The sequence below is a fragment of the Rhinopithecus roxellana genome, unplaced genomic scaffold, assembly GCF_007565055.1.
Source record: "Rhinopithecus roxellana isolate Shanxi Qingling unplaced genomic scaffold, ASM756505v1 contig3950, whole genome shotgun sequence".
In the NCBI taxonomy this organism is placed as follows: domain Eukaryota; kingdom Metazoa; phylum Chordata; class Mammalia; order Primates; family Cercopithecidae; genus Rhinopithecus; species Rhinopithecus roxellana.
Window position 1 is genome coordinate 1 of NW_022142869.1, and position 26911 is coordinate 26911.

The window sequence follows — 26911 nt, forward strand, 5'->3', positions numbered from 1 at the left end:
CCAGCCTTGTCCCTGGAGAAGAGGAATTCTGCTTCGGTGACCAAGTGTTGGGGAATAGAAGGACACTAAGCCATAGCAAGCAGCCAGCTCTTATTTCTCCTTACTCCACCTCCAGGGTTTCAACAAGCTGTAGAGAGAGCAGGCGCTGTGCTGGCCCATCTGTCTTTCCCAGCATTTGGGAAATGGGGAGCTCTCCTTACCCAGAGGGGCAGGACATCCCAGCTCCTCAGCCACCTGACTCCTACGTCCACCCCCTTTTTGCAGCTTACATCAGGCCACCTGGAGCTCAGCGAGCTGGCTCAGGGGTAGAGGTGGGCACGGGACGTGGGGACTGGTAAATAAAAGGGGCTGCTGGAGAGGGCTGGGAGGGCTCTGGATCTGACAGCACTGGTTCCGTTATAGTGAGGTCGGCCGGTGGCGATGGAGATGCCTTGTGCGTTACAGAAGAGGACCTGGTGGGTGATGACGAGGACATGCCGAGCTTCCCGTGCACCCAGAAGGGTAAGGACTCTGGGCCGCCCCTGATCTCCACTGTGGGCTGAGAGATACCTGTCTCCATCCCCAAGCCAGTGAGAGATGTGTCGCTTTAGGTGGTTTCAAAAGCCTGGGTGTCCTTTCCGCACTGCTTCCTGGATGGTTAAAGGGCAGAGTTCATGGCCCTGGGGGTGCAGTACCAATGAAGTCAAAGGAGTTTAGAATTTTTTTTCTTAAAGAAATGGTTTTGCTGTGTCACCCAGGCTGGTATGAGTGGTACAACCATAGATCACTGCAGCCTCAAATTCCTGGGCTCAAGTGATCCTCCCACCTCAGCCTCCCAAATAGCTGTGACTATAGGCACACACCACCATGCCTGGATGAATTTTTTTATTTTTTGTAGATACAGTGGTCTTGCTATATTGCCCAGGCTGGTCTCAAACTCCAGGTCTCAAGTGATCAGCCCGTCTCAGCCTCCCAAATTGCTGGGTTTACAGGTGTGAGCCACTGCACTTGGCCTGAAATCAAAGCTTGACACAAGTGCCACCTGTCTCCTGGGCTCCTCCTGAGACCCATCAGGGATGTCTGCCATCTCCCAGAGCTACATACCCTGTCCCTGGGGCCTGTCTTCTAGCTGGCCCAGAGTTGTGCCCTTCATTGTGTCCCATGCTACCTGAACCGCTGTTTGGAGTGGGGCCTATCAGTGCTTTGGTGCAGATTAGAGCAGTTGTTCTCAACCTTGGCTCTTCATTACAATCACCCGTGGATGCATGAGACCAACCCTTGGAAATTCCTGTTTGTTTGGCCTGGAGTGGGATCTGGGCATCAGGATTTTTAAGCATCCTAGTACTCAGAATGTGTGGCTACAGTTGAATTCACCTTAGAAATTTGCAGCTGGGCCATCACTGCATTCCCACTGGGTGTTGGCCACCTGCCTGCATATTCAGGAACATCTGGCTCGCTCCTTCCTCCATACCAGTAACTCCACTGGTAGACTGTGGCTATTTGTTTGGTTTCCAGTAGAACTTCTGGTTCCCTGAAAAGTTTGGGGACTGGTAACCAACATTCTGGTTTGCCAAGACTGAGGAGATTCCCAGGGTTTGGGGCTTTCCATTTTCTTTTTTATTTTTTAAAATAGAGATGGGATCTTGCTAGGTTGCCCAGGCTGGCCTCAAACTCCTCAGCTCAAGTGATCCCCCTGTCTCAGCCTCCTAAAGTGCTGGGATTACAGGCATGAGCCACTGCACCCTGCAGACTCAGTTTTAAAACCTAGACAATCTTAGCAAACCAGGATGATTTGCACCATGCTGAGGAGCTCCCGCGACAGGAGACTTTCAGTGCTAAAACCCAGAAGGTCCTGGGGCAAGCCCAGACAAGTTGGTCACTCAGTGGGGTCTCAGGCTGGCTGCTCATCTTGTGGGTCATCAGTAGGACCAATGGAGAGGGAAGAGGTGTTTCCCCTCCCCATGGGCCAAATGAAGATGCCATGGAGAGAGGATGATGGTAGTGATGGGAGCTGTTCTTTGAAGTCCTGACTCGGTCTCCTGCATTCCAGAAAGCGCCAGCACCTAGAGAAAGGTGGTAGGACAGGTAGAGAATGAGGGTCGAGAACAGCTCCCCTTCTGAGCCTGGTTTAAATGTGATGACACAGGCCAGAGCAGGAATATGCAACTGACCCTTCAGCTCTGGCCTGGGCCACTGGCCTAAGCCATTGTCTCCTTGTGTCCCCTACAGGCCGGCCAGGGCCCCGCTGCAGCCGCTGCCAGAAGAACCTGTCTTTGCACACATCAGTGAGGATTCTTTACCTCTTCCTGGCCCTGCTCCTGGTGGCTGTGGCTGTGTTGGCCTCTCTGGGTGAGTCCAGGGCTTGCCCACCCGGGCTGTAGTGGGGTGTCTGGTCAGGAATCCAGCACCAAAAGCTCCCCTGCAAAGACAAACACTTCATATCTGTATCCCAGGCCCAGAGCAGCATCTTCCTGGCTAGGGGATCTCTATGCCTAATCCAAACTGCAGACACTAACAACTGACAGCTCTGTGGCCTTGAGGAAGGCACCCACCTCTGGGGACCCCTGCTTTCCCAGTGGTGTAATGAGATGATACAACCAGGTCAGTGCTTCTCAGTTTAAGCTCCACGTTAGAGCCACCTTGGAGCTTTAAAGAATATGACGTAGGCCGGGCGCGGTGGCTCACGCCTGTAATCCCAGCACTTTGGGAGGCCGAGACGGGCGGATCACGAGGTCAGGAGATCGAGACCATCCTGGCTAATATGGTGAAACCCCGTCTCTACTAAAAAATACAAAAAACTAGCCGGGCGAAGTGGCGGGCGCTTGTAGTCCCAGCTACTCGGGAGGCTGAGGCAGGAGAATGGGGTGAACCCGGGAGGCAGAGCTTGCAGTGAGCTGAGATCCAGCCACTGCACTCCAGCCCGGGTGACAGAGCGAGACTCCATCTCAAAAAAAAAAAAAAAAAAAAATATCAATGTCTGGGCCTCACCCCAATCGTGGAATTAATTCAGTATCTTTCAACTCTCCTGATGGTTCCGTTGTTCACCCAGGATTGAGATCACTGGATTGAGTGACTTCTAAGCCCCCTTTCATGGTCTGTGTGGGTGTTTCTCAAAGTGAGGCTGGATGCCTACCTGCAGCAATTTCACCTCCAGTATTTGTTAAAATGCAAATTCCTGGGTCTCCCTCAGCCAGACCTGCTGAGACCAAGGAATCTGGGGGGTCCTGCAGGTGAGACCCAGGGATCTGAGGTTTGGTTCTTCTCATACACATTAGGGTTTGTAGTAGTTGACCTAGGTCACAGCACACAGCCAGAGGTAGGTCACTTCTGCCTTCCAGATGCTGACAGATTGTGGTAAACTGGTTACAACAAATGTGGTGTTTGTAATCCCATTTCACTAAGAGTGCTAAGAGTGCAATCCCATTCCACACTTAGCTTCAAACTTTGAAAATCCAGGCTCTGGTAGATTTGTTTGTTCCAATCTACTAGATTTTAGAAACAAAGCTGGGAGTAGGGAGAGGCAGTCGAGGCTCCGAGGGGGCGCCCCTGCTCTCATGCAGAGCCTGAGCCTGAGCACATCCCTAAGGAGAGGCGCCTCGTCCTGGCCCTGGCTGGAGATATTCAGTTACCAGCCTTCTTAGCTTGAAGGCAAGAGGCCAGCATACTAATGATTTGAATAGACACAAGTCGTCTTCCAGTAATCCGAAGGCATTAATTAATCCAACACAAGCTGAGCACCTGCTCTGTGCCAGGCACTGGGAACAATGAGTTGCATCAATTACATTTCACCATCAAGGGGCGTGGTTCTTCCCTCTTGTCAGGGGATACTGGACTCCCTTGGAAAGCATTTAAAAATACTAGTGCCAGAGTACCCTCCTCCACTCTCTCCAGATGAATTAAATCAAAATCTCTGGGTAGGACCCAGGCCTTAGTCATTTATAAATCCCCTCAGGGTTCCAATGTACAGCTAGATTCAAGGACCAAGTGTTTCAGAACTTCCCAAGCCCCTCACCGCCTGTCTCTGCTAAATCAGTTCGCAGGGTTTGGCCTTTCAGAAAGTGGCCAAAATCCCAGGCCAGAAGCGGGAAGGAGCCAGGTCTGCCTATCAGAGGCCGCAAACTTGCTGTCAGAGAACTTGTCAAGATTTCTGGCCACCCCTTTTAGGGCCTCAGCTCACAGCACCCAAGGGACCTGGGGCCATTATCAAAGCTCCAAGAACCGTAGGGTCGGGCCCAGAGAAGAGCGTAGGCACTAAAGAGTTTCCGAGAGGACGACAGAATGTGAGACACTGTTACATGCATAACATCCATGAGTCAGCCTGGCAGGCCGGAGCGGGAGGCTGGCCCTACTCCTCGTGGGAGGGAACAGTCCTGGGGAGGGGACAGGATTTGCCCCAAGATCCAGAGTGAATGGACAGAGGATCAGAAGAACCGGGGTGAGGAGTGCGTGTTTGTGAACCATGGGAGAACTTTGGGTTTCCTTTTTTGTTTTTGCCTCCAGCTTGGGTATCCCAAGTCCCTAGATCAGTATTGGCACCATCCTGGCCTAAATGGCAGGTGCCCAATAATATCTGTTGAAAGAATGACTATAGATTGGTAAAGTATGTGTGTGTGTGTATATGGTGTGTGTGTGAGTGTGTGAATAGACTGGTCAATGCTTTACAACCAGGATTGTGACCAAAGTCCAGAGGATTGGGAAAATCAGTCAACAGACACTACAAACCAACTCTGTTCATTTTAATCAAGTATTTTTTTTTTTAAATCAAGAGCATACAGGGGGCCAAGAACTATATTCTACACTAGGCAGTATACTGCTTAGTAAAACACAGACCCAGCCTTCATGGAGTTTATAATCTAGAGCTGATTATGGCCATATTTTTCTGTAAAAGGCTACATAGTAAATATTTTAGGCTTTTCAGGTTACATACGATCTTTGTCACAACCAGACTTATCGCAGAGCAAAAGCAGCCCCAAGCAGTCTGTAAATGAATAGGGGTGGCAACTCCTGTAAATCAGGCATTGGACTGGATTTCACCTGCAGGCCGTAATTTGCCACCCCCTGGTTTAGAGCAGTGATCTCTAAACTTTTTTGACCGTGCATCCCATCAGTAAAAAATTCATTTGAAATGCATCCAAAAATTTACATGGATTGATGAATGGGTGAAAGAGATGGATGAATATAAAATAAATACGGAAAAATGCTACTTGTAGAATCTAGGCGATAGGCACATAGGTCTTCACTGTACAAGTCCTTTTATTGTTTGAGAAATTTTTAAATTAAATGTTGGAAAAGAAAAATTCGATAGAGTCACACCTCCAAAATACACCTATTTATTTATAAGTGATATATAAGTACTATTTGCCATATTGTCTACATTATAAACATAATTTTATAAGGATAAAGAAAAATCATGTCTAAAAAGTAAGTAAAATGGCTTAAAAAGAAATTTATAATTTTTAAGCATGAAATGCACAATGAAGAAATAAGCAAGGCCAGGTGCAGTGGCTCATGTCTGTAACCCCAGCACCTTGGGAGGCCAAGGTGGGAGGATCACTTGAGCTCAGGATTTCGAGGCCAGCCTGGGCAACACAGTGAGACCCCACTCATTTCAATTTAAAAAAAAATTGAAAATTGACTGGGCATGGTGGCATATGCCAGTAGTCCCGACCACTTAGGAGGCTGGGCTGGGATAATCACTTGAGCCCAGGAGATTGAGGCTGCAGTGAGCCATGATCACACCACTGCATTCCAGCCTGGGTGACAGAGCAAGACTCCGTCTCACAAAAAAAAAAAGAAAAAAGAAATGAACAGGTGAATGAATTACATGGAGTGGACTGAGCCTTGGCTGTTGGCTTGGAAGTAGACTTAATGAAGCATAGGAATAGGAATCAAAGTCACCCAGTCTCTCTGTATCTTTGTTCATCTATGCATGAAATCTTAATTGTAGGGAGGCTCAAATGGAATAATAACTATTATAAACTGTAAAGTGCTTGTCTCATGTAACAGCATGTGCTTATTCCCAAACTCTCTCAACATGTCGCTGTTACTAATTAAGTAAATCTCTTGACAGCTCTGAGATGTACAATATTAACTGGAGCCTGGAGATTCCAAATAATTTGAAAGCATAGAATTTTGGCACTGATGAGAGCCTCAGAGTCATCAAGCTCCACATTTCTGTTTTATGTGTGATTGAATTGAGCTCAGGAAAGGGTAACTGACTTGCCCAAAGTCACCCAACAATTGGTGATGTAAACTAGGACTAGAAGCTGTGTTACTCAGTGCTCTTGGTGGTGCTAATTCTTTCCCCTTGTACTTCCTCTTAAGAGGATCTATGGGAAACATCTTGCTGAGCCCTTCCTCACTACCAGGCCCATTCAGGCACCCACTGGAAAAAGCCAGGCGTCCTGCTACTGCCAAGACGTGCTCTAACCACTGGCCAACATGGCCCCCTTACTAGAGTGCAAGGCTGCCCGTGGGCTATAAATTGGTATAACATTTTCTGGGCAGCAGTTTGGCAGCTTGTATCAAGGACTTCAAAAATGTTAATACCCTTGGGTCCCATAATTCTACTTTAAGCAATTTATCCCAAGAGAATTATCATATACACACAACCATCACATATAAGGATTATTTCCAGAATTAAGCGTTACTTATATTTATATATCAAGTTTTATTTATGAGCTCAGAAGAGGAGGTACTTTAAGTGTCCCCAACAGTAGGGGATTCATACCTAATTGCTGTATTATTTATATAGAGTGCCATGCAGATACCAAAAGTAATGATTTTCAAGTGATTTAACCCTGGATGGAAAAAATATCCATGACATGATACCGATAAAGCAACATCAAAGAAAACAGACGAGATGTTCAGAACATCCCAGTTTTGCTTTTGTTGCCTAAGAAAGTACAACAGTTCCTGCTTATCTGCAGTTCCAGTTACCCGAGGTCAATCGGCAACATCACAGCTTGATGATCCCCCTTCTGACATATGGTCAAGGTCAGTAGTAGCCCAACACTAAGTCACGATGCCTATGTCATTCACCTCACTGCATCTCTTCACATAGGCATGGTGTCATCTCATGTCAGCACAAGAAGAAGGGTGAGTATGGTACAATAAGATATTCTCAGAGACACAGAGACCATATTTATATAACTTTTATTATAGCATATTGTTCTAATAGTTCTATTTTATTAGTAGCTGTTGTTAATCTCTTACTAGGCCTAATATATAAATTAAACCTGATCTGAGGTATGTATGTATGGGAAAACACATAGTATATATAGGCTTCCATACTCTGAGGTTTCAGGCATCCACTGGGGGTCTTGGAATTATCCCCTGCAGGTAAGGGGAGAGCACTGCATATATCTGTGTAGCTGAAGAATGGTTACCAGTGTAAACAAAACTAGAAGAAATACATGAAGACACTGATGGTAGCAATCTTTGGGTGGTAGGAATAAGAATAATTTTTTAAAAAATATTTTTTTCTGAATTTTCCCTGTTTCATTCTATGATCAGGTCCTATTTGTAAAATGTGGGGTATGGGGTGAGTGATTATGTTTCTACAGGGCCTTGTGGCAAACTCTGGCCATAAGAAGTATCTTCCCTAACCGCCATGAAGAAGCCTGAGAGGAGAAGGGTGAAAGGTTTTGGTTGCAGAGGGGCTGATAAAGATGACTTCTCAAGGAATGACTGCTGTTTTTCTGCCCCAGCTTCTCATCTGTTTTCCCTACAGTTTTTAGAAAAGTGGACTCTCTCTCTGAAGACATCTCCTTGACCCAGTCTATTTATGACAAGAAACTTGTGTTAATGCAGAAAAATCTCCAGGGCCTGGGTAAGTAGATGAGCTGATGACTGTGATGCAGTGATCATCAGGGTAGGGCAAGGGTGCCCTCCCCATGCCACAGTGCTCCAGCGCCAAGCAACCTTTACCAGCCTTCTAGGCACAGAGGACATCCCCGCCTCCCTGCTCCCTCCCTAGCCGGTTCTCCATCCCCTGGAGGAGGGCTGCTACTCTGGGATACTCCCAGGACTGGAGCAGGGGATTCTGGGTGGAGCACAGATCTAGCCAGAGTCTGCAGGCAGAGAAGGAAACCAAAGATCATCCATTCCCAAAATGGCCTCATGCATCTGAAATGATGAGAGTTTCAAGACCTTGCAAAACCTCCTGCCAGGTCAACCCTTTCCTCGCCATTGCCTTAAGCTGTGCCACAATTCTTTTCTTTTTTATTTTTTTAAAATATGTGCCATCTATTTGTTTATTTCTATAATTTGAACTCTTGTTATAGATTAAGGGATCCATGTGCAGGTTTGTTACTTGGTTATATTGTGTCACACTGAGGTTTGGGGCAGGAATGATCACATCACCCAGGTAGTGAGCCTAGGTACCCAGTAGGTGGTTTTTCAGTCCATAGTTCCTCCCCCATCCCCCAGCTAGTATGCCCCAATGTCTGTTGTTGCCATTTTTTTTTTTTTTTTTTTTTTTTTTTTTGAGATGGAGTCTTGCTCTGTCACGTAGGCTGGAGTGCAGTGGTGCAATCTTGGCTCACTGCAAGCTCTGCCTCCCGGGTTCACGCCATTCTCCTGTCTCAGCCTCCCGAGTAGCTGGGACTACAGGCGCCCACCACCTCGCCTGGCTAATTTTTGTATTTTTAGTAGAGATGGGGTTTCACCATGTTAGCCAGGATGGTCTCCATCTCCTGACCTTGTGATCTGCCCTCCTCAGCCTCCCAAAGTGCTGGGATTACAGGTGTGAGCCACCGCACCCAGGGTCTACATATATTCAATCTTGCTCCCACTTATAAGTGAGAGCATGTGGTCTTTGGTTTTCTGTTCTTCTGTTAATTTGCTTAGGTCATGCCACAATTCTTGATGTTGTTTATCCCCTGCTTTAACCTGGAACAATCTAAGAGAGAATGAGACAGAAGAAGCAATGATAGAAGGGTTTACAGGGGTCTTCTTCTCTGACTCAAATAGAAGGTTCTGGTCTGGCACCAATATATGTGGCTATTTGCCAAGCCACTTCTCTGTGCCTCGTTCCTCTTGAGTCACAAGTCAAAAATCCCTGTGCCACCTTCTCTGCAAATTTATTATTGTAAGAGGATTGAATAAGATAACAGATATACAAATATTGGGAGAAATTTTTAAATCAAATTTAAATGGGAAGTTCCTGGTCGCCTAAGAAAAATTAAGAAGATATATTCTTGAAAATTTGGTGGTGAGGAGGAGAAAACGTCCTAAATGACTTCAGATCAGAGTCAAGACAGTTGGTAAAAGTGAGATTCCATAGAGGTGGCAAGGCTTTTCCAAGAAGGGATTCATAACAGGACTTCAGGAAGGAAGCAGGTTTGGGAAGCTACTTACCAATTCCTTATGCTCTGAAATATTTAATTTAAAGAGGAAGCGTCGTACCATGGTCCTTCAGCAACTCAAACTGTTGTCCCTTTCCCCTAAAGATCCGAAAGCCCTGAACAACTGCTCTTTCTGCCATGAAGCTGGGCAGCTGGGGCCAGAGATCCGAAAACTGCAAGAGGAGCTGGAGGGAATTCAGAAGCTGCTTCTGGCTCAGGAGGTGCAGCTGGACCAGACCTTGCAGGCGCAGGAGGTGCTCTCCACCACCAGCAGGCAGATCTCCCAGGAGATGGGCAGTTGCTCCTTCTCCATCCACCAAGTTAACCAGTCTCTGGGGCTCTTCCTGGCCCAGGTGAGAGGCTGGCAGGCCACCACAGCTGGCCTGGACCTCTCTCTGAAGGACCTCACCCAGGAGTGCTACGATGTCAAGGCTGCAGTGCACCAGATCAACTTCACCGTGGGGCAGACTTCCGAGTGGATCCATGGGATCCAGCGGAAGACGGATGAGGAGACCCTGACCCTCCAGAAGATTGTCACCGACTGGCAGAACTACACCCGGCTCTTCAGTGGCCTGCGTACCACCTCCACCAAGACCGGAGAAGCAGTCAAGAACATCCAGGCCACCCTGGGGGCCTCCTCACAGCGCATCAGCCAGAACTCCGAGAGCATGCATGACCTGGTACTCCAGGTCATGGGCTTGCAGCTGCAGCTGGATAACATCTCGTCCTTCCTGGATGACCATGAGGAGAACATGCATGATCTTCAGTACCACACCCACTACGCCCAGAACCGCACCGTGGAGAGGTTTGAGTCTCTGGAAGGACGCATGGCTTCTCATGAGATTGAAATTGGCACCATCTTCACCAACATCAATGCCACTGACAGCCACGTGCACAGCATGCTGAAGTACCTGGATGACGTGCGGCTCTCCTGCACGCTGGGCTTCCACACCCATGCCGAGGAGCTCTACTACCTGAACAAGTCTGTCTCCATCATGCTGGGCACCACAGACCTGCTCCGAGAGCGCTTCAGCCTGCTCAGTGCCCGGCTGGACCTCAACGTCCGGAACCTCTCCATGATCGTGGAGGAGATGAAGGCGGTGGACACGCAGCATGGAGAAATCCTTCGCAACGTCACCATCCTACGAGGTAAGAGCTGGGTCCAGGTAGGGCTGCTACAAAGCTTCCACTGAAGCTTGGTGATCTTGCTGGACACAGAAGTACCTGGTTTTAGGCAAAGTACTAGTGGGCTAACACAATCCTATAGCAAATGCCTAGAGCAATAGGCAGCTTTAAGAAATGTCCTTGCATTAGCCAGGCATGGTGGTGTGTACCTATACTCCTAGCTGCTTGGGAAGCTGAGGCAGAAGGATCACTTGAGCCCAGGAGGTCGAGGCTACAGTGAGCTATGATTGCACCACTGCAGCCTGGGAGACAGAGTGAGTCCTCTTCTGAAAAAAAAAAAAAAGAGAGAAAAGGGGAAAAAAAAGGAAAAGAACATCCTTGCAAACCTCTTTTGTAAAGATATTATGGCTTCTAACTTTGCCTATTACACAAATCTGGACTTTTATATTTAGATTTGTTTAACCATGTCCTAATAGAGAAATAAGCAGATCTTGTGTTTTGAAAACTGTCTCCTCTTTTTTTCTCCCTTCCCACCCCCTCATTAATGCTCCCAACCACCCAACCCTCTGCCCAGGAGGCTGTCACTCTGACACACTCTTCTACTCTCATCTGCCTCATGTCTTCCATATTTATCAAGGTTCTCCAGAGAAACAGAATCAACAGTGTATGAGAGAGACAGAGAGATCCACAGAAACAGAATCAATAGTGTAGAGAGAGAGAAAGAGATAGACCCAGAGAAACAGAATCAATAGTGTATAGAGATGATAGATAGATAGATCCAGAGAAAAGAATCAATAGTGTATAGAGATAGATAGATAGATAGATAGATAGATAGATAGATAGATCCAGAGAAACAGAATCAATAGTGTATAGATAGATGGATAGATATAGATTGATTGATTGACCCAGAGAAACAGAATCAATAGTATATAGAGATAGATGATAGATATGATAGAGAGAGAGAGAGAGAGATAGATAGGATAAAGAGATAGACATGAGATAGATAGATAGATAGATAGATAGATCCAGAGAAACAGAATCAATAGTGTATAGATAGATGGATAGATACATAGATTGATTGATTGATTGATCCAGAGAAAAAGAATCAACAGTGTATAGAGATAGATGATAGACAGATATGATAGAGATAGATAGATAGATAGATAGATAGGATAGAGATAAAGAGATAGACATGAGATAGATAGACAGATAGATAGATAGATCCAGAGAAGTAATCAATAACATATAGAGATAGATGATAGATAGATAGATAGATAGATAGATAGATAGATAGATAGATAGGATAGAGATAAAGAGATAGACATGAGATAGATAGATAGATAGATAGATAGATAGATAGATAGATAGATAGATCCAGAGAAGTAATCAATAACATATAGAGATAGATGATAGATAGATAGATAGATAGATAGATAGATAGATAGATAGACAGATAGATAGATAGATAGATCCAGAGAAACAGAATCAATAGGAGAGAGAGAGCGAGAGAGGTGATAGAAATAGAGATGATAGATAGAGATGAGTTAGATAGATGATAGATATAGATAGGTAGGTAGATAGATAGATAGATAGATAGATAGATAGATAGATAATGATAGAGATAGATGGATAGATGGATATTATAAGGTATTGGCTCCTGTAATTAGAAAGGCTGGCAAGTCCAAAATCTGCAGAGCTGATGTTCCAGTTTGAAGACCATCACGCAGGAAGAATTCCCTCTTACTTGGGGGAGGCTCAGCTCTTTGTTCTATTCAGGCCTTCAACTGATTAGATGAGGCCGCCTACATGAGGGAGGGCAATCTGCTTGACGCAGGCTACCTATTTAAATGTTAATCTTATCCTAAAGCACCCTCACAAGAAAGGCCCCAGAATTATATTTGACCAAGTATCTGACCTAGTCAAAGTGACACATAAAATTAACCATCACAAGCCCACCCCTTGTCAAGTTGGCACCTGTACACATCTCCTTAAACCACACTTAATCTCCAAATAAAGACAACAGTAAGGTCATAATTCCACCTAATGTGATACAACTCTCCTGTGTACAACCAAACACACACACACACACTTTCCCCTGAAGAGGAGTTAAAGTGCTTGAGTGAATTTTATTCTTTTGTTTATACCCTGTAACTTAAATAATATGATGTAAAGTTAACAATATTTAACTATACTATAAAGTAGATACATGGTATTTTACACAATAAGGGAATAAGACAAGACAGAAGACAAAATTGTTGGCTGTACACACACACACAGACATATTCATTAAAAAAATAAGGAAGATTGATTACATTCAGAATGTCCGAATGGAGAAATAAAATAAAATATAAGGAGGACATACCATAACCATGACAGTCCTTGTTGCTGTCATTGGTCACATGGTTGTAGCTGGTATTCATCACCACCTTCTTCCACTCCCCACCTTCTGTATTCCCTTTGTCTTCAGCAAGCCCCTCATCTGGTCCTGGCTCTTTACCTGCTGGGGTGATCTAAACCTTCCCCCCTGAAGGGTCTGGACTATAGTATTTCTACCTGGGTGGGATTGTTGAATATTCCATTGACCTTAATCACAGGGCTTGGTAATACTATGGGACACCCCACAGGATCTCCTGTATTCCAGACATCCCCTTCCTTACTTCCATTGTGGAGTAGTAGTCCAATTTCCCCTTGGCAGTCAGGATCCAGTCACCCACACCAGCACAGAAACTCTCTGTTTTGCTTGTTGATTCAGAGGCATGAGGAGCCCAAAGTGGCCAGGTGGCAGTCTTAACTTCCTGTTCAATGGAATCATGGTTGTGTCACCTGGTGGCAGCATTCCTCCCTTTGGAACTAGACCTCTATCTCAGCAGAACATAAGATAGGAAGAGGAAGCAAAAATGTTCTAGTGGGTCACCAGTATGAGAATAAGAGTGCCACTGCCATTAACTCCCCTTGGTTTCTGGACCTGTGAGTCTGACTTTGGGAGAAACACCGCTACATATTGGATGCTGATTGAGAGCATATACAGCCTCCTGGAGAACCATTCCTAAGCCCCGCAAGGTACTGCCACCTAGCTGGTGCTGTAACTGAGTCTTCAAAAGGCCATTCCACTGTTTTATCAAGCCAGCTGCCTCAGGATGGTGGGAACATGATAAGACCAGTGAATTCCATGCCACATTACCACACTTTGTCTGCTGTGAAGTGAGCTCCTCAGTCAGGAGCAATGCTGTGTGAATACCGTGACTGTGGATAAGACATTCTGTGAGTCTACGGAGGGTAGTTTTGACAGAAGCATTGTGTACAGGGAAGGCAAATCTATATCCAGGGCAAGCGTCTATTCTGGTAAAAATATTGCCCTTTCCATGATGGAAATGATCCAGTGTAATCAACCTGCCACCAGGTAGCTGGCAGATTACCCTGGGGAATGGTGCCATGTCAGAGACTCAGTGTTGGTTTCTGCTGCAGCAGAGTGGGCATTAGCAGTGCCTGTAGCTGGGTCAGCCTTGGTGAGTGGAAGTCCATGTTGCTAAGCCCATGGATAACTTCCATCCCTGCCACCATGCACACTTTGCTCATGAGCCCATTGGGCAATGACAGTGGTGGCTGGAGAAGGAGGTTGCCTGGTATCCACAGAATAGGTCATGCTATCTACCAGATTATTAAATCCTCTCCTGCTGGGGTCACCCTTTGGTGCGGATTCACATAGGATGCAAATATCTTCAGTATTTTTGCCTCTTCGGAGAGGCCTGTCCACAGACCTCTTCCGTAAATCTTCTTGTCACCAGTTTTTCAATCGTGTTCCTTCCACGTCCCTGACCATCCAGCCAAACAATTGGCCGCAGCCCATGGATCAGTATATAGTCACACATCTGACCATTTCTCCTTCCAAGTAAAATGAACAATCAGGTTCACAGCCCAAAGATCTACCCACTGGGAGGCTTTCCCTTTCCCACTCTCCTTCAGGGATGTCTCAGGAAGGGGCTGCAGGGCTGCAGTTGTCCACTTTCAGGTGGTACCTACACATCCTGCAGAACCATCTGTAAACGAGGTGAATCTTCTGTTCCTCCATCAGTTGATCATATAGAACTCCCCATGAGGTCTCAGGTGCAGGATGGGAGAGAGAAGATAGGATAGCAGGAGCGGGACCTCTGGGCATTTGGGCCACTTCTTTATGTAACTTACGTGTGCCTTCAGGGCCTGCTCAGGCCAGATCACATGTATATACCACTTCCATTTGATGATGGAGTATTGCTCTGCACACCCAACTTTATGGATTAGTGGATCAGCTACCACCCAGTTCATGATTGGTGACTCAGACCACTGGTCACTTGGTGGCCCATGGTTAAGTGTTTAGTCTCCACCAAGGCTGAGTAGAAGGTCAAGAGCTGTTTCCAAAAAGGAGAGTGGTTATCTGTGGAGAATGGGAGGGCTGCTTCAAAATCCTAAGGGATCATGCTGTGATTCACCTACAGGGGACTGCCAAGGGCTCCATACAGCATCCTTATCTGCCACTGACTCCTCAAGCACCACTGGATCTGCTGGGTCCTATGGCCCAGGCAGCAAAGCAGCTTGCATGGCAGCCTGGACCTGTGGCAGAGCCTTCGCCTGCTCTGGGCCCCACTCAAACAGGAAGCTTTTCAGCTCACTTAGCAAATGAGTAGAAATACACACTCCAATGATGAATATGTTACCTCCAAAGTCCAAATCAGCCCACTAGGCATTGTGCCTTCTTTTTGGTTTTAGGAGGGGCCTGATGCAACAACTAATCCTTCACCTTAGAAGGGATATCTGTCTCCACATACCCATACCACCCAACCTCTGGAAATTTCACTGAGATGGAAGGCTGTCGAATTTTCATCAAATTTATTTCCTGTCCCCTGACATGGTAACAGAAATCTTCCCACAGTATTTCACCTAAAATATGTATGTGCATGACCTCTAGGGCACAATGTTCCAGGGAAGGGCATTAGTAAATAGTTCTTATGGTTCAGCCCCTGGCAGATGTGTGGTTTCATTGAGTTCAACCTAAGAACAAAGGCAATTTAAAGCTTTCCTGATTACAATGCCCATTTACAAACTTTGTTTCATTTCAGCCTCACGACAACCCTTGCATGGTAAACAAGGCAGATGTTGGTGATTCTATTTATAGAAAAGTAATCTGAGGATAGGGTAGGGAGTTTAAAGGAATAAGCACAGGGTCACTCTGATTTAAAATCCTGACCGCTCCCCAATGCTCTGAAATGTACACAATCCAGTGCCCATCCAGGAAAGGAGATGCCCAGAGCATGAGTTTGTAGATGCCAACAAGACATTTCAGCTCAGGTCCTGCTAAGCTGTAGGGTGTGGGGCAGGGAGTGGGGAAGAAGGAGATGGCGCCAAAAGTGTTGACAGGGGAACCGTTCTAAGTGTAACCAATAGTACTCTTGAAAATTTACATTTGCTGCTGTCCTAGTCATGCATGGAGTTTTCATGTGTGGAGTTCCATGACTAGGAGTCCTAGTCATGCGTGGAGAGCAAAACGGGGCATCTGTTTGAGCTACACCTGAGTCTTGGTTCAACGTCTGCACATTTGTTTAAATTGTTCTACTGGCCAGCCTCTCTCTGGTTGTTAAAGTCACCGCATGTAAAATCTCTCACATCTGAAAGCAAATTTCAGGGACACAATGCACATCTCTTTCTCTGGGCACCTGGTCACTCACTCATTCATTCATCCAGAGACAGGCACAGACAGGCTGGGACACAGGAGCTGGCAATGAGGTCTCCACCTGGCCGGAGCTGAGCGGCTATCTGGAATAAAAGGAGGGATTGCAGTGGCGGGAGCTGTGTGGAAGGTGCCAGGTCCTGATGGAAGAGTTGGAACTCTGAGACTGCACAGGCAAGAAGCCTGTCTTCTGATGTGTTCTGGAACTTTAGGCAGAATCACTTCATCCCTCCAGGGCTCTGCTTCATTCATTTGTAAATGAAGGGGTAAGACCAGCTGATTTCTGAGATTCCAGCTCTAATTAATTCTAAGCCCCCATTTACTCAACAGAAAGGCTGTGGTACTTTCATAGTGTTTGTGCCTCTCATAAAATATTTATCTCCTCCTACTGTGTAGGGTAATTTCAGTGTCTGTGCTAGACAGTGTCCATGCTAGGACTATCATTTGGGAATTGTAGACTAAAACCATCATAACTTATTAGCTAAATGACCTGGGGCGGGGCTTTTGGCTACTTTCTTTCTTTTTTTTATAGAGACAGGGTCTCACTTTGTTGCCTAGACTGGTCTCAAACTCTTGGGCTCAAGCAATCCTCCCACCTTTGGCCTCCCAAAGTGCTGGGATTACAGGCATGAGCCATCACACCCAGCCACACTTTGAACTCAGTTTCTTCATCTGCAAATAGAAATATTAATGCTTTTCCTGCCTGTATCCCATAGGGTAATTGTGAGGATCAGTGTTCACAATGGGTGTGAACAAGTTCCTGTAAAATATGAAAGGGTGCCCTGCATAAAGGATTATTATGATGATAAATTGCTTGGAGACCTAGGCTCCTTGTGTTACTCATCGAGGACCCAGCAGAGTGCTTGGCTCTTGGAAAGTACAAGAAATGTTTGCTCGGTGAACAAATAAATGAAAGTGTGAACAAAAGGTAGAAGCCCAAGATGGGCAAGATACAAAGGGATTCAATCTGCAAATGTGTTCTATAAGCACCACCCTCCATCCTACTTCCATGCTGAAGTGTTCAGGAGTTTACATGTGAAGGAGGAAAAAGCAGACTGTCATGTCATTCTGCTGTTCAGGCCCAAGGAGCAACCTGGGGAGGTGACAGTGAAGAGGGTTTGGTGGCCCTGACACAGTTGTTGTTCTCTCAGCCCTGTGATGCTGCTAAAAACTCCACTCAGCTTCTCAGCCTAATAGCTGCAGCGTTTTGTTGGTTTCTAAGCCTCTCTGCCCAAACCAATCACAAATCCACAAATGCCTGGAGAGGAAAAGATGTCAGGCTGACTTCAACGGGGCCTCTCTTCTCCGGGATCTTGGCCCTTGGTATCCCTCCAAAGCCTCCAGAAGGATGTTTTGGTCTTTCTCTAACCGCTCTGTTTGTTCTCCGTGGGAGGTTGAATCTGTCATAAACTAGTCCATCGTAAGCAGAAGTAGAAGCCCATGGGCATGTTTTTAACAGCCCTCAGTTGGCAACAAGCAGCTTTGAGAGTCCCTGAGCCAGGCCAATATTCTCATGGAGCAGAGGGGAGCCTGAGCCCAAGCCACCCGCTTTGCTAATATGAGAGCTGGGACTCAAACACTGGGCGCCCAATGTCCACGCCAATGTGCCTTCCACAGCACCAGGCCAGTCCCTCCAGAGGCACCCCTTTGTTTTATTTTCTTCTGTCCTTGTAAGACAGCCAGTTGCCTCTGACCATAAGATGTGCTATGGGTTCCTCCTGGGCCATGCACTGCCCCTCCCATGGGTGGGTAGTGCTGATGCCCAAGACACTGGGCACTCTGCTCACCCCACCCCCTCCTCCCTATCCCAAGCGCAGACCACAGAGCCAGCCACTCCATGGTCCCAGACGTGAGGTCAGCTGTGGCTGGACCCTAATGAGCCTGGAGAGCCTGATTACAGCCTGTGGCTTCCTGAGTAATCATGGCCGCCCCCCTCCACCGGACTCCAGGGTGTGCTGGTCCCTCTCCATCCCACGCACCTCAGCCACTGCTGCCCGTCTTCCCTGGTGGCCTGAAGTGCCTTCCCTCACCTCAGAGCAGCCACTAGCCCTTCTCTAGCCCTTCTCTCCTCTGCCCCTCACCCCTGCCTTGTTACTGTAAGATCAGTGGCACCCCGGCCTGGAGGGGCCTTGGTCAGCCTTTGTCCATATTCCTTGCCCCCACACTAACTACTAAACTACAGTTGTTGACTTCTTCCCTAACCAGACCAGGTCACGCCTGCTGTCAGTCCTCTGCCTGCATGACTCATGGCTGGCCTGGAGGGCAGGTGGGGCCCTGCTCACCTAAGGAAGGCAGCCTTCTGAGTCCTCTTTTCAGCCAGCGGGGACCCCAAAGCACTCTTTAGAAAAAGGCTCTGGGGTCCTCGTCCTCCAGGCAGCGCCTAGGATTGCAGCCTCTCCCTCCTCCAGGCAGCACCCAGGTCTGTAGGCCCCAGCAGTGCTGGGAGTGGCACAGGAGCCAAGGTAGCAGTGTGGGGGAAGGAGCTTGGGTCTCAGAGCCTCTCGGGCCTGGACTGGAATCCTGACCCCAGCACTGTGGTCTTCAGCACGTGGCCAACTGCTGCACCTGCCCTGTCATCTGTAAAATGGAGCAACAGCCTCCTGCCTGGGACATAGCAGACACTCAGTTGATGAAGTTGGCAAATGTCAGTGCTCTCACGTCCCTCCCTTCTCCACCCTGTGGGAGATTCGAGAAGGCACGGAGCAGGCAGAGAGTGAGCAGGGCTGACTATGGCACACCAGTACCGAGCAGCTCCCTCCACCAGTCGTGACACGTGCCGCGAGGGAGGCTTTTGTCGGCACCATAGGCACCTGTTAGTAGCCCACGCGGAGGCCCACAAGATGTAGACAGGCCCCCAATAACATCGTCCACTCTATCTTTTCACGGCCGCTGCCTGGAACACCTCCCACCCCCATCTGGGTTCTCAGAGATGGCGTCAGCAGCAGCAGCTGTGGCTTAGGGGTGCATATAGAGAGGGAGGGAACCCTTCTCCCTGCATCCTCCCTCCACTCACGCTAGGCTGCAGCTCCTGGGCAATGAAGGGAATGATATGACTGAGGCTTCTGCACAGACATCCACCAGGAGCATGTGGATGCTTGGGCCTCCACACCTAGGGAAAGGCTCTCCAGAGCTTCCCAGGAAAGAGGAGCTGGAGGGGGCTGTTGGGGAGGAGGGAGTGTTTTTTCTCCTTTGCTGCTGGCATAGAATCCCTTAGAAATCACAGATACAGGCCAGGTGGGATGGCTCATGCCTGCAATCCCAAAACTTTGGGAGGCCAAGGCAGAAGAATCACTTGAGCCCAGGAGTTCAAGACCAGCCTGGGCAACATAGTGAAACCCCATCTCTGCCAAAAAAATAAAAAAATTAGTTGGCCTGGTGGCATGTGCCTGTTGGAGGATCATTTGGGCCCAGGAGTTCAAGGGTGCAGTGAGCTGTGATTGTGCCACTGCATTCCAGCCACAACAGAGCAAGACCCTGTCTCTGAAAAAGAAAGAAATCCTCAAGGTGGCTGCTGTGTTCTTAGGGACCAGGGAGGAGAGGTTGTCCGCCAAAGATGGTGGCACAGAAAGGAATGGAGTTCCGGAAGAAGGTGAGGGGCCCCAGCTGTGTGTGGGTGCAGGGCAGGGTGTCCTTGTCCCAACAAGTCTTCTCAGGCTTTTCCTGAGCCAAGGCTGGAGATGGGGATTGTGAACTTGTCCACCCAGAAGGTGAGAGTGGAGAGAGTGGAGCACCAGGGAGCAGGAGACCAGCCCTGGGGGAGAAGTGAGCCCAGGAGGAGTCGGGGCAGAGGGAGGAGGCGAGTGCCCACCCCTACAGGGAGGAGAGAGTGGCAGGATAAGGGGTCACGGAGCTGCAGGGCCCTTGGAAGCTGAGTGAGCACATGATCTTGTGGATGAAATCTGAGTTTTGGAGCAGGACAGTGTTGCCAGTGTTGCCACACCACCGACAGCTTTGGGGGGGCCTCTCCGCCTCTGTATGGCTCTCTGCTTTTCCAAACCTCAGCTGGCCCAGGCGCCAGGAGCAGAGGTGGGGTGAAGACAGACGCTATGGCTCTGCTGGTTCCCTGCAGGTCCTGCCAGGGTCGGGAGGTGGCTCCTGTGCAGGCATCAGCCTGGGCCCGTGGCACTCTGGCTGACAAGCTGCCAGGGGCTCCTGCAGGCCAAGGGCAGCTCCTGCAGGCCAAGGGCATCTCCTGCCTCCCAGCTTCTCTAAGGCCAGGCTGCTGCCACTGCTGCTGGTCACCCTTCATCATTGGCTAACTCAACAATGGAATCTCAGCCGTGCTGCTGGCAGGCCACGTGAGCCATGCAGGGCCACATCCCCATGGCGGGAGGTGGGCAAGGGCAGGTGGTGTCAGGGAACTGACTGGAAGGTTTTTATTGGCTCTGGTGGAGCTGGCTCTGTCTGGGCTTTGGTTTCCAGTTTAGGTCATAATAGAGGACGTATTCACTGACACTGCTCCACTTAGAAACACTCTGGGAAGAAAACAGAGAGGGGCACAGCAGAGGGCTCAGGTAGCACCAGCCAGGATGGAGGGGCCTGTGCCACAGAACTGGATACGGCAATGGAGGGCTCCCAGCTCCCAGCATGCAGAATCCCTTCGCCCGAGAGGCCCACTTTCTGCCTTGTGTCCTCAGGGTTGGCACAGCTATGAGGGGTGGAGACTCTCAGACCCACAGAGCCAGAAGGAGGTGAGGTCATCAGACCCCTGTCCTGGGCGCTAGATAGGGCTCTTTAAGGAAGGGCCGTATCTTCATCTTGGCATTTCCCACAGGCCCTCATGCAGAGCCAGACTCGAAGGAGGGTCCACGGCTGCTTGGTGAATCACCCTCTTCAAGCACATACTGAGTTTTCCTGACTGCATGCCAGGCTTTCTGTGTCCAGGGCTGGGATGTGAGCCATGGCTCCTGCCATCTTCCTGGGGCTGCACAGTCTAGCAGGGCCCGCCAGATAGTATCCAGTGTTCGCTTTCACTGTGCGGTGACTTCTCTTTCTATGTGTCAATGAAAAGACTCACAATGCAGTAGCCTTAAGAGCTCAGTGAAGAGGCTGGGTGATCAGGGTGGGCTTCCTGGAGGTACTCACCTTTCTCTGGGCTGTCACTGTGCCTGCTTACTCACACTGGGACACACCTATTTCTCATGCCGCACTTTCTTGGTTTTCTCCTCCACATGACCTGACTCCAACCCTGTTCCCAAATGTCTGAGAAGTCATGGGGGTGGGGTAGGGGTGAATACAGTGGTCAAAGACCGTGCATGAGAAGGAGGTCAGACTGGCCTCAGAGCAGGACAGGCAATCCTGGACAACCTTGGCCCCTTCTCGAAGCTGACCAGCCCCTCGGTCCCTAACCTCATTGTGTGTGTGGAGCTATCGGCAAGCCTTGCAGTGAGAAGTGAGTGTGTGCTGGGCTTGTCCAACCCTCAGGCTGTCGCCGTGCCCGCTCCGCTCGTGGGCGAGCCTCGGGTGGGGAGCCCCTCAAAGACTGACCTCTCCCATCTTCTCTCCAACCTCAGGTGCCCCCGGCCCTCCAGGACCAAGAGGACTCAAAGGAGATATGGGCGTGAAAGGGCCTCTTGGTGGCAGAGGCCCGAAAGGAGACCCCGGCAGCTTGGGCCCCCCAGGATCCCAGGGTCCTCAGGGGCAACCTGGAGAAGCCGGGCCTGTGGGAGAGAGGGGCCCTGTTGGCCCTCGAGGGTTCCCAGGCCTCAAAGGCTCAAAAGGCAGCTTTGGAACAGGAGGGCCAAGAGGACAGCCAGGCCCAAAAGGGGACATAGGGCCCCCAGGGCCAGAAGGGCCTCCAGGGTCTCCAGGGCCCTCAGGGCCTCAGGGAAAACCGGGGATCGCAGGGAAGACAGGGTCACCAGGCCAGCGGGGAGCCATGGGGCCTAAGGGTGAACCAGGGATCCAGGGTCCCCCTGGTCTCCCCGGGCCTCCAGGCCCACCAGGAAGCCAGAGCTTCTCCTGAGGAGGGCTGGGGCGGAGACACTGTCACACAGAATGCCTGAGGGGCACAGAGCAGATCCAGGCCCCAGAAAGGCTCACCTACAGACAGTTGTGGTCCTCTGATTCCAATGAGGGGGTTCCCCAGGGCTGACCCTGCAGCTTTGGGCTCCCCCTTAGTAACTGTACCATAGGAAAGCAGCCCCTACTCACACATGCATGCACACACGCACACAAACGCATGCACACATACACATGCATGCACACATACACACAGGCACACATGCATACACACATACACATGCATGCACACGCACACATGCAGAACATCCAGGCACACACACATGCACGCATACACATGCATGCAGACACACACACATGCACACACGTGCACACGTACACATGCAGGCACACATGCACACACGTGTACAGGCACACACATGCACACACACACATATGCGCACACAAACACATATATACACATGCACATACACAGATTTTTGTGCTGGCCAGGTGGGCCAACTGGGTTTCCCTGGCTGGGCAGGAGGAGAGGGCAGAGGAAGACCCCCCTCTCCTGTGACTGAGCCTGCCAGGGAGGCAGCTACCTCGGGAGGAAGATCTCACATCTGTCTCTGGGCACCCATGCTGACCAGCAGTTTCCCAGGGCTCCCCGGGGTTAAAAAGCCCCAAGGAAACCTTTGCGGGTGGGCATTACTGCCAAAACTCCAGAGGCAAAGTGGACCTGGCAACCCCAGACCCTCCCCACAAGCAAGGGAACAGCATACCCGGGAGCTGTCCCTGTCTGTCACAGCACCGTGGGGCCACGAGGCCGACATTCTCTGGCCTTGCACACAGCGCCCCCTGAGAAGTTCAACATTTATTTCTTTACATGTCCAGAAAATTCCTCAATTCATCCTTGCCTCTGCCCTTCAGGAGCAGCCTAGAAGGAATCCAAGCAGGAGTTTCATCTGCACGGGGGCACTCTGTAGGCCCTGGAACATTGGGCCTGAGTGGAGATGGGAGACAGAGGCAGGCCAGAAGGTTGTCTCCGCACAGCTGCCTCCCTTGCTCTCCCTGAGGCTGGCCTGCCCCATTCCCCAAGGGAGTTCCTCTGGAGTGGTGGGGAGGAATAAGCCGTAGAAGGGCCAACCCCTTGCAACAGGGCAGCTGTCACCTCCTGCACCCAGCTCTCCTGAGCACAGCTGCGTGCTGACATTGTCCCACCAGGACCCACAATGGCCCGAGCCCTCTTTTCATGGGCAGCCAGCTAGGCTAGGAGTGGGAAGGGCCTGGACACCCACGGAGGCCCCCCCGTGTCATCCCTCCTTGGCACCCACCAACTTCCTGCACACACTGGCAGAGAGGGGCGCTGGGAAGTCACCCCACAGGGTGGAGGTCTCCTGTTGGCTACACTTGCTCTAAAGCTGCTTTGCCTTTATGTTCAAACAGATTCAGACCCCCCGTCCCACCCAGGGTGAGGGCATAGAGCTTCTCCTTCCCAACACAGACCCAGAGAACAGCCCTTCCCTGCCCAAAGCCTTTCTGCACCTTCCTGACTGTCCTGGATGTGCAACTGGTTTGCACCGCACACCCCACGGCCATGTAACTCTCCTGTCCACATATGATAATACCATGCTGCGTAGTATTACTGACTCAGTAAACAGCTATTTCCAGGAGTGAGGTGTCTTTGAGTCCTTTCTGCCTGACTTGAGGGTATGATCCCTTCAGGGCTGCATTCCAGGTGAGCCTCTGAAGGAGAACCAGTGACAAGGGTCCCCCAGAAATTCAATCTCACTGTGGAGTTGGGTCTGATCTCATTTTAGAAACACTGAGTTCGGCCAGGGACCAAGAGCGTCTGAGGGAATTACTTGGAGCGAGCAGGAACAGAGCGGGAAATGGTAAGGCCCGTGCATCTTGCAGCTTGACCCTGGAGCTCTTTGGCTAAAACAAGATTAGAAAATGGGGCAGGCCTGGACATGTGAGTGACACCTCCTGCTTCTGGCTTTTGTCTCCAAGACAAGGAGATAGAACAGGAAAGGAGGCAGAGACCAGGCCAGACCTGCCCCAAGGGGCCTGGCTTGGCAGGGTCTGCGGATTACGGAAGAAGACAGCCGGATCCTCTGTGAGTTGGCACAGCAGCTTTACTTACTGACAAAACAGATGTGACCTAGTGCAAGCCTGGGGCCCTGTTTTTTGTTTTTGGGTTTTTTGTTTTGTTTTGTTTTTGGTGGGTTGGTGCTTAGTTGAGGAAGTGAGCAAAAGGGCAGGGGAGTGAGGATGGGGCCAAACATGGCCGCCTCACATGGACCTCACCGCTTCCTCTGTAGTATGTAGCATGAGGTTCCTCCTCCCCACTGACACCTGAGATGTCTGCAGCACGTGACAATATTCAGCACACCATAAACATCAGCCATTGTCACTGTGGTCCTTATTATATGGGTGAAGAGCCTCCTGGGCCACAGTGGGTGTGCTGCGTGCTCCTCTGCAGGTGAGTGGCCAGCACACCAGCCCCTGCAAGTCTCATTTCACACTCCCTGAACTGTGAGAGCTGGGAGGGATCTGGGAGACGGGGTCTGAGGCTCAAGTCTTACTTCTCATGGGACAAACCAAGGACTGAGAGTAGTTGAGGGGTTTGCTGCACATCTGGGGCTGGAACTGTGGTCTGGTGTCTCTGGCTAGTGGTAGATCCAGTTCTCAGACTACTTTCCTATTGTTGAGGGTCCACAGGAGACCTCTTACCACATATTTCTTGGGAAGTGTTCCTGCCCCAGTGAAGTCTGAAGCCACATTGAGTGGTAACAGCCAGTAGAATTTCAGTCCCCAGATTAGAAGCCGAGCCTTCACCATTGGGATGATTTTAATCCCCACCAGACTTGCAAAGCCCTGAAGTCACTCCTGGGCCTCCCTTTTTTTTCTTTTTTTTTTTTTTTTGAGATGGAGTCTTGTGGTGTCACCAGGCTGGAGTGCAGTGGCGTTATCTTGGCTCACTGCAACCTCTGCCTCCTGGGTTCAAGCGATTCTCCTGCCTCAGCCTCCTGAGTAGCTGGGACTACAGGCATGTGCCACCATGCCCAGCTAATTTTTGTATTTTTAGTAGAGACAGGGTTTCACCATGTTGTCCAGGATGGTCTTGATCTCTTGACCTCATGATCCACCCACCTCGGCCTCCTAAAGTACTGGGATTACAGGAGTGAGCCACCGCGCCAGGCTGCCTGGGCTCCTTCTAAGGAGAGCAGGGGCTTTTTGGAAGCCACAGACCTGGCCCGTGTCCTTTGAGTGCCTCTAAAAACCCCAGGCCGGCTCACTCATTTCACCCCGGCGACCTTACTACCTCTCCAACCCAGGCAGGACAGGGGACTGGGCAAGCCTTCTGCCCTCCCTCCAACTCGTCCCTAGCCAGGGCTGAACTGACAACTTCTGCTGCGCCAGCCCTGGATACACCTGTCAAAACACAGCCACGGCAGAGGAGAGCAGAGAGCTGAAAAACATGGTCTGACCACAGCGAACTTTCCAGCAGGGCTGGGCTAGGCTGGGCTGGCAAGCCTAGACCTGTGGGTGGTGTGCTGAGTAGCCTGGCTGGGGATTGTTTGACCTGCAGGAGCACAGGCCCTTTGTTTTGCTTGCTTTCTTCTGTCTTGCCCTTTTGTTTTCTTTTGAACACTTCCAAGTGTAAGACTCTGTACTTGGTGTGGCAGGTGGTATACACAGACTGGTGCAGTGCAAGCAGGCAGGAGTCCCTCAAAATGCAGATTGCCGGGCTGGGTGTGATGGCTCATGCCTGTAATCCCAGGACTTTGGGAGGCCATGGCGGTTGGATCACTTGAGGTCAGGAGTTCAAGACCAGCCTGGCCAACATGGTGAAACCCCATCTCTACTAAAAATACAAAAATTGGCTGGGCAGGGTGGTGTGCACCTGTAATCCCAGCTACTCAGGAGGCTAAGGCAGGAGAATTGCTTGAACCCAGGAAGCGAAGGTTGCAGTAAGCTGAGATTGTACCACTGTACTCCAGCCTGGGCAACACAGTGAGACGCCATCTCTAAATAAATGAATAAATAAATAAATGTAGATTGTGGGCCTCCATCCCAGAAACTCTGATTCAGAATCAGGGATGCAGTGGGATGGGAGGAATGGGGCGGGACGGGGTGTGGGGAGGCCGGGGCAGAACGTTTATTTCGCCCAGTTTCCCATGGATTCTGACGCCCCATATAAAACTTGAGAGCCACAGGTGCAGGAGATATAGAAAAATATTGGTTTTTTTGATTTATATATATAATCTCAATTAATCTTCACAAGTAAAGTGTGTTTGCATTTTATAGATCAGAAAACAAGGCTCAGAAAAGCTAACTCATTCACTCAGGGCCACATAGATGTTAAGTGATTTTGAACCCAGGATTTTTAGAAGCCGCTATACTGAGCTACTTCTTATAGAAAGATGGGATTGGAAATTAGATGAGACCTGTGTTTCCATCTGAGATTGCTGAGATCCACAGAATCAACTTGCTCAAGGTCCCAGAGCCAGCTAGTGACAAAGCTGTGACAAGGTTTCACACTGAGGGCTGCTGGGTTTCCCCATTCCAGCTGCCTCGTTACTAACATTACCAGCGAGAGCAGTGCAGGAGATGGCAGCAGGAGTGTGCTTCTGGCTGGGAGAGTTGGCAGCTTCTCAAAGGAAACCAGGTGCTGACCTCAGCCAGGCCCCCTGACTTCCCAAAGGCCTTTTCCCTAAGCAAAAGGTCTCCAACATAGGTGTCCAATGAAATCCCCTGAAGTGAGGAACGAACTATTAAATATTAGAACATCTCAAGGTGTTTCATCTAT

General features: G+C 49.5%; 1 protein-coding gene across 1 annotated transcript; it reads left to right on the plus strand.

Moving 5' to 3' along the window:
• Window positions 1-385: 385 nt before the first annotated feature.
• Window positions 386-23768, plus strand: LOC115895938 (scavenger receptor class A member 3-like; the record flags this gene model as incomplete). Its single annotated transcript, XM_030926471.1, has 5 exons — window positions 386-501; window positions 2209-2328; window positions 7712-7810; window positions 9432-10475; window positions 21666-23768. Coding segments are annotated over 5 exons (1831 nt in total), but the record flags the coding sequence as incomplete, so codon positions are not given.
• Between the last annotated feature and the right edge of the window lie 3143 nt (window positions 23769-26911).